The sequence below is a fragment of the Aphidius gifuensis genome, linkage group LG4 (assembly GCF_014905175.1).
Source record: "Aphidius gifuensis isolate YNYX2018 linkage group LG4, ASM1490517v1, whole genome shotgun sequence".
NCBI classification, from domain to species: domain Eukaryota; kingdom Metazoa; phylum Arthropoda; class Insecta; order Hymenoptera; family Braconidae; genus Aphidius; species Aphidius gifuensis.
Window position 1 is genome coordinate 10120690 of NC_057791.1, and position 12548 is coordinate 10133237.

A 12548-nucleotide genomic window follows, 5' to 3' on the forward strand; every position below is an offset into this window, starting at 1 on the left:
GAAAGGTAGATGTTACCTTTATAATTAGTTATTCACGAGAGCAATTGTTTCCGAAAATACGTAGGTTTTTATAGAACTCGTAACAATAATATTTTGTGGTAGGAATATCTTTTGACCAATAATTATAAACGGTTCTCATAATAATCAGCAATTAATTATTGCTGACTTTATTTAGCTTTGGTTCAACGGACTTAAAATATTGTATGTTTCAGCAAAATGAAAAGAAAAGAATTTATTAATTTACAATTTGACAAAATGTTGAAATATTAATTTATATTTGAAATATCGAATTACATTGTGAAAATCGTAATTGCAAAAGCGAGTACGTCACAATATTGTTTTTATTTTTCTATATTAATTGCAAATTTATTAAATTGATATTTAATTGTTGAATGTGTTATGTCCGAAGTACCCGTAATAATTGTAATGTAAATTGTTATTCGACCCTAACCTTTCGGTCAATAGGTCAGGTCCACAGCGTAGTAGGAAAAGGTAAGAGAAGAAAAGTAGTAATGTTGTTGATGATGGTTTTTTAATAATAACAATTGGCTGTATTTATTTAAACAATTTGAATTGATGGTATAATAGTTGACAGTAGATATTACAAGTTGTAGTGTTTAATTCTAACGTATGTTCTGTCGAGTTACAATGTGTCTGATAAGTAATTACAAAGATTTTAAGTCAGAAGACCTGACTCTAACGTGATGATAACTACATGGCTATGTTTCGGTTCCCGGTCCCTAACGACAACTGATTTGTCTTAGTTTTTCGGGGTGTATTTATACTCGTATTTCCTCGGAGTAGGAAACAAAAGGGCTGGTCCCAAATGTGCCGCTATCCGAGGGTATTGCGTTGGTCTATCGTAGATGTAATCTAATCTGTCGCGTCTGGCTCCAAGAAAGTCGTAAAAGTTTTATGTATCCAGTAAAATAGTTTGGGAAAAGTCCCTTTAGTTTGAATATCATTTTATTACTTTTTAACTGCATACAGCTGTGTGGTTTTGGGTCTTATCAAATATTTGTATTTTAGTTTCTTGAATTTTGATGAAATCTAATATCTCGTGAGAAAAGAAACGTCTTGCGTCGTTATTTAAGTTGATAATTTATGTTTCCTTTTTCTTTATATTTTACGAATTTTATAACGTCAACTAGGATATAACAAATGCTACACTGCAAAAACTGCGCCTTTGGATTATAGGCACTGTTCCATTGGATTCATGGAGCACTGCTCCGCTAAAGTTGTTCCTTTGATTTCTTGGTCCTGTACCTATATATTTGTTGAGCAGATTTCGGCGTTTCGGAGGCATGCGCAAACACAACTACATTATATTTTTTCTCTCTCTCTATTTGTACTTTTATATCTGTCATGTCATGATATTTACATCATAAATATTCATTTATAAATTATTATAAATATTCTATATATCTTTAGTTATTAAATTTATCGAATATTTAACATATATGCATTCATATATATGTTAATTGTTTAATAGTTACTGATATAGAGAGGTTATGTTATGTGTATGCGTGTCTCTTTCTTAATTCGAGTGACGGCTCAGGCTGCTCAACGAATACAGTTGAACAGTACCTTTGAATTAACAGAGCAACTGGACCGATATCGGTGCTCCTTGAATATCATTGAGCAGCGCTCAATAAAATGTGCTCCATGAATCCAATGGAACAGTGCCTATAATCCAAAGGCGCAGTTTTTGCAGTGTATTCAATTATTAAATGGTTAAATTTAATATTTTATGTTAAATGTTGAGCATTTATTATTGTTTTTTTTTTTTTTTATATTAAATATAAATTTATTCAATTGCACAAAAAATATTTGTTACCAATATGGTGATTATTGGTTAGACTGCTGTGTGTGATGAATAATTGGATATTTAGTTAATAATATTAAATATTTATAAATTTTTATTGATAATTATCAATTACAGATAATTGTTTATCAATACATTATAAGATTTTCAACTCTGTCTGTGTGTGTGCCATCAATAGATGGCATACTAGATGTAAAACTGACGGTCAGCCGATAAGTCGTCACAAATTTGGTCACAAAAGTTGGGTTATGAAAATGGTCACGATTTTCGCCCGCGTCACAGACGGTCACAGACGGCGTCAGAAAACGGTCACAAAATTTTTTCACATCCTTAGTCGTGCAAGACACATTTCATTGTTACTGATCTTTTCCAACAACATTGTCTGTCAAAATAGGATTATTCTCGACGCTATTTTGTATACAAACAATTAGTTGTAGCGTACCGGTAAAGACAAAGGAATTACCGGTAATGTAAAACTAACTACCGTTATTTTGTTATATTATATATATTTTTTTAGCATTTTCTATGCCGGATGAAAATTTACACGATCAAGGTATTCATATAAATTTTCAATTTATTTGTTTAACCAAGTATAATACGATACGGGGAATAAAAAAATGTTTAAAATATTTATAACATTGAAAAATTAAAACACCCAGAAAACACATTAAGGTTGTATGTAAATAGATTTCCCTGAATTTAATTTTCGTTTTTTTTTTTTTAATGTTTAAATGAAATAATTATCTATTTGGTGGAATTTTTTCGTAATTTTCCTCTTCGCGAAAATCCAGATAATTAGTGTCAAAGTTGGCAACTTTAACACGCAAGCATAGGGAGTATAGGTACGTTTGCGCTTGCATTTTTAAAACTCTTAATTTAAATTTTGATTTTTTTCTACAGATTTGTACTTTGTAGAATTCTAAAAGTTATGAAAATAAAATTATTTATTTCCTCAACACCGTTTCAAAGATATTGGCTAATTACTTTTGAAATTTACGGGTTTCAGCCGGCTGAATTACATTGAAAATTTGGGGTACGTTCCAATACCACCGTTCGGTTTAATTCTTCTAGCTCTATCCTTCTCTCTATCTCTTCTGGCTCAATCTTCCATCTCTTCTTCTCTCCTTCTCTTAGAAGAAATCTACGGTTTTGGAACTTCCCCCTGCATGTTTATTGCCGGAGTAGTATTAGTGTCTGTAAATATAAGCCGGCAACACTCACACTTATGACGCATCAGTAAAGTGAAAAGATTTTAGGCATGAGAGGGCGCTATAATTTTTTTTTTTAAATATGAGTTTATAAGCACCCTTGTGGACCGAAAAAGTCGCCCGATCATGCGATTTACATACAACCTTAATAAAATAGTTCAACTTAAAAAAAATTAAATGAAAATAAAAAATTTATTAACTTACCAATATATTGCCAAATGTGGTACACTCACAATAATACACAATAATACTTGGTTTATGATAAATTGATCACACAATAATGAAAAAAACTCAAACGAAATTCACAGAAAATGGCGTCACATGAGCTCTCAAACAATGAAGAGATGTTTCTAACTGCCTTTTTTGTAATTATGATCCTTCCGGATCCGTATACTAGTATTTTATGGCAAATGTACTGATAAATGTATATTTACCAGTAAACTACTTAAGGCGTGTGGCCACTAGCATAGTTTTTCGAACAAGTTCTATGCCATAGACCATTTATTACCAGAAACATCTAGATTATTCCCGGTTATCACTGAAAAAGTCAGTTGTTTCTGGTAATAAATGGACTATGGCATACTTCAACAATAATACTGTATCATTTACTTTCTGAATTAACCGTAAAATTGTACTGGTATTTTGTCGATAATTTTCTAGTAGCATTGAACAGCCATTGTTACCGGTATAATACTAGTACAATACCAGTCCTTGGGACTAGTACAATCTACCGCTGTTTTATACCAGTAAGATGCAAGTATTACAGTGGTAAACCGTTGTTATCTGGGGGGCAACGGTGCAGACTCTATTGTCTTTCTTAACGTGTGCCTACCAAAACGACGCGCGCATGCGACACTCGGAGACGTGAGAAGCTCACTCTCACTACTAGATTTGATGTAAAAATTTTTGTTTACACCAATACAAATAAATTTAACAATTAGATATAATTGTGTGAGTGAGCTTCCGACGTTCTTCGGGTGTCACATGCGCGCGTCGTTTTGGTAGGCACACGACAAGGAAGATGATAGAGTCTGCACCGTTGCCCATGGAAAAAGAACCGAGCCTTGTTAGCAATATAGGAGTATTACATATGTGGCTAGCACTACATGTATTTTAAATTAGTCTACACAACCAAAAACGATAGAGTGAAACCGGCAGAAGAAGATCACGAGAAACCTTATGCACATGCGCGAATATAGCATATGTGTAATACTCCTATAGTAAGTGCTTTCTTTTGTGTATTTATTTTTTTTCACTTGAATGCGCATGATCATGCACATGCGCATATTATGCAAACATGAGGAAAGAGCAGTGGCGTCGAACAAATAATTCTTAAAAAATGAAAATTAAAACATGGCTGATCCAGCCTCTCATGTCCTACGCTGTTGCCAACTGACTTTTTGCCGACTGCGCATTCAATTGCGCATGCGTGAAAATAAACAGGAAAAAAAATAAATACACAAAAGAAAGCACCTATTAGGGTGCTTATTTTTTTTCACTTCAATGCGCATGATCATGCACATGCGTATGTCATGCAAAATGTTTTTTTCTTGTTTATTTTTACGCATGCGCAATGAAATGCGCAGTCAGCAAAAAGTCAGTTTGCAACAGCGTAGGACATAAGGGGCTGGATCAGCCATGCTTTAATTCTTATTTTTGAAAAATTATTTGCTCGACGCCACTAGGTGCTTTCTTTTGGGTGTTTATTTTTTTTCCTGTTTATTTTTGCGCATGCGCAGTTGAATGCGCAGTCGGCAAAAAGTCAGATTGCAACAGCGTAGGACATAAGGAGCTGGATCAGCCATGTTTTAATTCTTATTTTTTAAGAATTATTTGTTTCGACGCCACTGCTCTCTCCTCAATTTTGCATGACATACGCATGTGCATGATCATGCGCATTAAAGTGAAAAAAAATAAACACCCAAAAGAAAGCACCTACTGCACCCGTATTCACGGGGCAAAATTGTTCTCATTAGGGCTTTTTTTTCCGCTGTCGGCGCTTGACAAAATTTTTTTTATATAGATTTCATATAGAAAGGCTTCACAAACGCCACCATCGGAAAAAAAACGCCCTAATGAGAACATCCTCTGAATACGGGTGCAGTTCTCTCAACAAGTTTGCATGACAGGCGCATGTGCATGATCATGCGCATGAAAGTGAAAAAAAATAAATACGCAACAGAAAGCACCGAATGATACCGGCCAAAATTTTATAGGAAAAAGCCATGGTAGAAATACTACAGGTATGGCAGTGCGCAGCCTGGTTTGGCCGCTGTGAATCGACCAATCAAAAGGTCGCCTTCTCGCCACAAAAATGGAAGACTTTATGCGCGCGCGATACAAATTTGTTAAGAAAATTTTCAAGTTTTTTTTAAATTTTTCAAAAGTTATCATATTTATTCAACTAGATTTGGTATATTTTATAATGATTCACATACATCAATAATAAAAATTAATTATTTATATTAAATAAATGAATCCAAGTATAATAAATACAACACAACCTCTATTGTTTGTGGCATCAAAAAAAACAACAACAATGAAAATATTATAATTTATTTGTTAAACTGTCTTGGTTTTTTTATTTTTTTTATTTTTTATAAACATGCTTCACATATATTTATTAGTATTTACAACAATATAAAAAATAGTTGTCAAAACAGTATGTTAGAGAGAGAGGATCTTATAATAGAGATTGCGTGTTAGAAAGAAAAGCAAAACAGCTCGATGGCGCGTTCTTGATTGGTTGAAAAAATAAGGCTGCGCAGAACGCGACGAAAAAAGCATGGACTACTGCCATACCTGCAGTCCAATTCACAGGGCATTACAATTTAGGGCTTTTTTCCTCTACTGGCGGCGCTTGTAGAGCTTTTGTATGTGAAATCTATATAAAAAAAATTTGACAAGCGCCATCAGCGGCCAAAAAAAGCCCTAAATTGTATAAAATTTGCCCTGTGAATTGGACTGCTGTAGTACTTCTACCATGGAAAAAGCTGTTTCTTGTAGTGGCAGTACTGGCACATGACATTATTTTTTTTGGCTTCCAATTATTAGATGGATAACTGTTCAATGTTTATATCAGACTGAAATAAATAGAAAATTGACTGGTTGTGATTGTTTGTTATTGTCAAATAGGTCGTACCGCACATTATCGTAATCTGTAAAGCCTGGAATATTGCATAGAGAAATTTATCACTTTTGTCGTTGTTTCTGTTTCTAGTTTTTAGTCGGTATTACAGGGCGAAATTGCAAAAACGAAAAAAAATTTTTTATTAAAGGAATGCACCCATTGTTTACTTCTATATTCGCGCATGTGCATAAGGTTTCTTATGATCTTCTGCCGGTTTCACTCTAGTTGCATATTAAAATTAAAATGGAAAATAATAAACCGTCACCTGAAACTTTAAAAAAAGCAATTGTAGACTCGAACGAGCCGGTGTTATTTAAAAATATCATAAACGAAACGACTAATAAATGTTTTTTCGAATGTCTTGATATTAACAATCTTGTTAAATTGATGAATGGTACAATATTGCCTTTCAGAGTTGGTGACAACTTGAGAACAAACGTAAATAAAAATCAATTGTATAATTTCCTTTGCCCGATTTTTGCCGAGTCGTAATTAATGAAATAGGTTATTATTTTTTTAATAGGGTCCACAATGGGAGACAGACAGTGACACCGTTATGATGACTTTAGAAGACTTCTTAAAAATTGAACTGAATGATAAATGGTATTACTTTGATTACAAGTATATGTTTGAGTGGTTTGATGATAAACAAGAATTATTGGACAATATTAATTGGAATTCATTCGGATATGATAAAACTGGAAAGGATTCGACACTGTGGATCGGTAGCAAAGGTGCTCATACCATTTGTCATCAAGATTCATACGGGTGTAATTTAGTTTGCCAAATTCATGGAAGGTAATCTTGTTAAAATCAAATATTTGGAGCATCATTCTTTGACTTTTTACGTGGATACATTTTTCTCGATATTGATACCTATCGATTCAAATTAATTACAAAATTTCAGGAAAGAATGGTTGCTATTTCCGCCAGAGACAGGAAAATTTCTGAAACGAACGAGATTACCATACGAAGAATCAACAGTCTATAGCCAATTTAATTTTTTCTCACCATCAGAAGAAGAAGAGGAGATAATTTTAACGATCGATACAAATCCAATTGTTATTGTATTGGAACCAGGTGATGTCCTACTGGTTCCTCGAGCATGGTGGCATTTTGTTGAGTCGTTAGAATTGAGTGTAAGTGTCAACGTTTGGCTGCCACTGGTTGATGATTCCAAGGCAAGATTGAAAGAATCTCTTGTGAAATTATTTATGACTAGAATTGGTGATGATCTACCATCGACGGACAAATCACAATGTTCGCTTGAAGAGTCGATAGATCTTGTATGTATAGGTTTTTTTTACATAAATTTTGGGTAAAGACTATCGAAAATTACTTTCTAAAGTTGATGACATATTTTTATAACTTATTTTTAGATAGGCAACTGCCTAAAAGAGTGCAGCCATGTCCTATCGGAAGAATATAATAATAGCTCTTGCAATGAAAATATGGAATCAGCACGATGGACTGCTGATAATTTATCGATTAAATATCCAAATTATATAAAAAAATTAAACTACTTAAGCAAGGAGCAGTTCAAAAAATTTCTAATTGCTAAAAGAATAAGATTTGCTAAATCCATATACAAGAATAACGATAATAATCTTTCAAGTGATGATTTACTACATAAAAATGTTTTAGAAGCAGTCGTAAAGTCAATTTGTCATTCAGATGTTATTGATAAAATTGCTGATTTGTTGTTAACTAATGAATGAATACACTAAAAATCTAAGCAAAAAAAGTCAAAGGATGGAGGCCTATAAAAAATTTTTAGACGGTATGAATAGAAAAAATATAATTAAAGACCTCCATCCTGTGACTTTTAGCCCAGAATATTGCTAATATAAATAAAAATGTCTATGAATTATATTATTATTGTTATTATTATTATTATTATTATTAATTGTATATTAATAATTATTATAGAATTTTTGTATTCGGCTTTCCATGTAAATAAAATTTTTCAATGTTTATACAAATAAAATAATACAACTTTAACGAGAGACCCTACCGGGTCTCATGATATAATATAAATATGTATGCATGTAGTACTGACCTCAAAGAACAATATTATTTATTTTAGTTTTTGTTGTAGTTTTCCGATTAATTTTTTATATCAACTTTTTTTTTTGAAGTGAAACTTCGATTCGGTGGGCAGTGACGCAAAAACTATGGGTTACGCTCGAGCAACAATAAAAAACAAAAGTTTCTAAAACAATTATACAATATCAGTGTTATCAAACCATTTAATTGTTTTGTTCTTCGATTCAAATTCTTTAAATAATCAATTTCTTTTTCTTCAGCATATCTGAGACGATGTGACAATGAATCAAGAGACCGTTAAAGCTAATATACACTAATATAAATAAAAAAACACATTAGCTCATGGTGGTACCATTGTAGTAGTTATGGTTGTGACAATTATTTACAAAAAACTGATTCAACGAATATATAGACAAAAAGTCGAGAAATTTATGACAATCAAGTTTATGATTAACAAAAAATCTCTGAAAAAATTGAAATTTTACTTGATGATTCTATAATTGAATTAGCAAGTGTAAAATTTTGAACAGTTTCAAGTTTTAAAAATATATCTGAATTTTTGAAATCAATAGAAACGTCACCATCTAAAAAGGCTTTCATTTTATTCACTAAGGCGAAGAATTCAACTAGAGCTTCAACCTTTTTCAGTGTCAACTAATGAAAGATGAAACTTTTTAATTACTATTGAACATATGGTCACTGACAGTGAAGCCTTTTTGGGAAAAAAAAAAAAAAACAATAAGATAAAAAAATAAGGGATTAAGAAAAAGGATGTTACGAGCATTTCAAAGTGTTTATTTATATGATTTATTTTGAAAAACGTTTGTTAAAAAATAAAGCACTTCATTTACGTAGATGGTTATCGATTGTTAGTCTACTTTATATACTTTGTATAGATATTTAATTTTTGTCTTTCTTCTCAAATTAAAAATTATCCATTGTTGTTTGTTTACCCGCAAGGGTGCGTTCCGTAAAAGACCGCGGTCCTTTTTGGCCATAATCACTGATAAGAGGTGCTTTCTTTTTTGTATTTATTTTTTTTCACTTTAATGCGCATGATCATGCACATGCGCCTGTCATGCAAACTTGTTGAGAGAACATAAGAGGTGCTTTCTTTTGTGTATTTATTTTCTTTCCTGTTTATTTTGACGCACGCGCAATTGAATGCGCAGTCAGCAAAAAGTCAGTTTGCAACAGCGTAGGACATGAGGGGCTGGATCAGCCATGTTTTAATTCTTAGTTTTGAAAAATTATTTGCTCGACACCACTGTTCTCTCAACAAGTTTGCATGACAGGCGCAAGTGCATGATCATGCGCATGAAAGTGAAAAAAAATAAATACACAAAAGAAAGCACCTAAGGTGCTAACATCATGTGTATAATGCTGTATTAGTGTTTGTCAGAGTATGTTTGTATTGTGCGCATTGTAAAAAAAAAGCGATACAAGTCGCGCACGTTACCGGGGTACTACTAGTGTCCCTCAATTATGCGGCGACCACATAGCGATACGGTTTTTTGAGGCAAGTTCGTCCTCCTGTATTTCTAGTCTTCTTGACCCGTATTCACAGGGCAAATTTTATACAATTGAGGGCTTTTTTCTGCCACTGATAGCGCTTATAAAATTTTTTTTATATAGATTTTACATATAGAAACTCCACAAGCGCCACCAGTGGATGAAAAAAGCCCTAAATTGTAATGCCCTGTGAATACGGGTGCGGGTAAATAATTGGTTAAAAATACCGGTAATTCCTACGAGTAATCTATCAGTAGATTACTGGTAAGATCTACCAGTAAGTCCTACCAGCACCCGTATTCACGGGGCAAAATTGTTCTCATTAGGGCTTTTTTTTCCGCTGATGGCGCTTGACAAAATTTTTTTTATATAGATTTCACATAGAAAAGCTCACAAACGCCACAATCGGAAAAAAACGCCCTAATGAGAACATACTCTGCAGTCCAATTTGCAGGGCAAGTTTTTTACAATTTAGGGCTTTTTATTGGCGCTGATGGCGCTTGTAAAAATTTTTTTTGTATAGATTTTACATACAAAAGCTTCACAAGCGCCGTGAGTGGTAAAAAAAAGCCCTAAATTGTAATGCCCTGTGAATTGAACTGCAGTAATCTACCAGTAGACTACTGGTAGAACATACCGGAAAGACTTACCAATAATAGGTGTGTTCGTTCACTTTTCACACCGAGCGTATGCACGGAGCGTATGCAAGAAAGCGCTAGAGTCGTGCGGCCATTTAATGAAACTTTAGTAACTAAAATTTACTGTTTATCTATTGTTATTTGTTTTTTCCAGCACCCGTATTCACGGGGGCAAAATTGTTCTCATTAATTTAAAAAAAAATCTCAAAAATTTAAAAAAAAAAACTATTAATTTAACAAAATAAACACAATGATCGAAAATAACGAATGTTTTGGTAAATTTTAGTTACTAAAGGATGACCGCGCGACTCTAGCGCTTCCTTGCATACGCTCCGTGCACACGCTCGGTGTGAAAAGTGAACGAACACACCTAATCTACCGGTAGTTTACTGGTAGCATATATTTAATACTACTATATTGCGCATAGGGTATGATTTTGTTCGGATTCATTAGGTGCTTTCTTTTGGGTGTTTATTTTTCATCTTGTCCATTTTCGCGCATGCGCAATGAAATGCGCAGTCAGCAAAAAGCCAGTTTGCAACAGCGTAGGGCATGAGGGTCTGGATCAGCGATGTTTTAATTCTTTCTTTTGGAAAGTCATTTGCTCGACGCCACTGTTCTCACAAGTTTGCATGACAGGCGCATGTGCATGATCATGCGCATGAAAGTGAAAAAAAATAAATACGCGAAAGAAAGCACCTTTACGGTGCAGACATCTCTCTGTCGCAGTCATACTGCTCGACGAAAATCTTTTGCGCATGTCCGAATTATTATTCGAGTGTGAGCTCGGAAACATTCGGCACACTGAAATATAATAAAACTGGAAGGTGAACTCCTATGCTTAGCCAATGTACGGAGTGTCGCTAGAGATAGCAATACATTGGTTGGCATTCCCTCTCACTCACGCATGCGCACATTAAATCTTGTACAGTCAACGTCAAAACAAACTAGTACTACACGGTATAAAAGTTACATTACATTTCAGTAGTCTCAACCAATTATAATTGACGTGACTGTACCGACAAGGACAACATCCCAACCATTGAATTTCTCTCTCGGCGGCACGAAGTTCGGCTTCCAGTTTTATTATATTTCAGTGATTCGGCAACGCACGCAAATTCATTGTCATGGTGAGACATCGTCCGGACCCTTTGCTTGATCGGTTCGTGATCGCCCACGTTTATTATATGAGCCGGGAGCTTAGAGAGCGGTAGACCTTCTGGAGTTGGAGCAATGTGTGCATCCAACAGGTCTTTCAGACGACGTTGTTCGTCTTCTTTCGGGATCTGTAATCCATTACATGCAATAATGCTATGTATGGATTCCACAGGATCAAACGAGAACGATTTATTTGGCTGATCGCGATAGAACCACGTCTGTCCAAAGAAATCCACTACTATTCCAGCAATACGCAGGAAGTCGATACCTATAATGAATGACTCTGACAGAGAGGGCATCCATAAGGTTTCTATCGAGATCGTACGGCCACCAAGTGAAATTGGAGTCATCGACGTTTGTCGGATGATTTCCACTTGTCCGTTAGCTACGAGAACCTTTTTACCGGGAACTTTCAATGGTTGAATATTCGAAGACTCAAGCAATCGAATACCTTCTAACCCAGCGAACGTGCGCGTCGCACCGGAATCCATCAAAGCATTAAGAGAACGTCCACCGATAGAGATGTTCAAAAAGAAAGTTATCTTTTTACCGGGACCAAGCGATCTTTGCAATTTCTCCAACATAGGATTGGATTCAGGAGTGGCCCAATCATATGCGAGACCCTGTTGGTTAGCATCGTCCAAGATCGTAGTCACAGGGTGAATTATACGATCGGACTCGCGTTTCCCGGGTTGCATCGAGAACAATCGATAGTCGTGGAAATCGATATTTTGTAACCGATTTTCTGACCTGCACGGCGAGAACTATCGGCCAAGGTTAACAACGAGGATTTCTCACCATCCTCCTCAAAATCACCGGGGGGAGCCATACTTACTTTTCATAGTAAGTGGTTACGTTGTGTATAGAACTAGTGACTGGATACCGTAGTTACCGATGGATACATTAAACAAGATGGCTACAGTAAAAACGAAAATTTAAATTTAAAAATTTTCAAACTTTCCCGCCAAAAGTGGTTCACGAAAATTCCAATAGATGTCGCTAGGTGCGAAGATTGGCCGGCACTCCTCATT

General features: G+C 34.6%; 1 protein-coding gene across 3 annotated transcripts; it reads left to right on the forward strand.

Moving 5' to 3' along the window:
* Positions 1-8035, forward strand: LOC122855010 (HSPB1-associated protein 1). Of its 3 annotated transcripts, none has more exons than XM_044156102.1 (4): positions 1-492; positions 6687-6961; positions 7071-7449; positions 7543-8035. In XM_044156102.1, exons 2-4 carry the CDS (start codon positions 6720-6722, stop codon positions 7879-7881), a joined length of 960 nt encoding a protein of 319 aa, XP_044012037.1. In that variant the 5' UTR covers positions 1-492; positions 6687-6719; the 3' UTR covers positions 7882-8035. The 3 variants fall into 3 exon arrangements, with proteins under 3 accessions (XP_044012037.1, XP_044012036.1, XP_044012038.1); XM_044156101.1 differs by lacking the exon at positions 1-492 and adding an exon at positions 6076-6601; XM_044156103.1 differs by lacking the exon at positions 1-492 and adding an exon at positions 6076-6601 and having other exon boundaries at positions 7547-7674.
* Positions 8036-12548: the final 4513 nt, after the last annotated feature.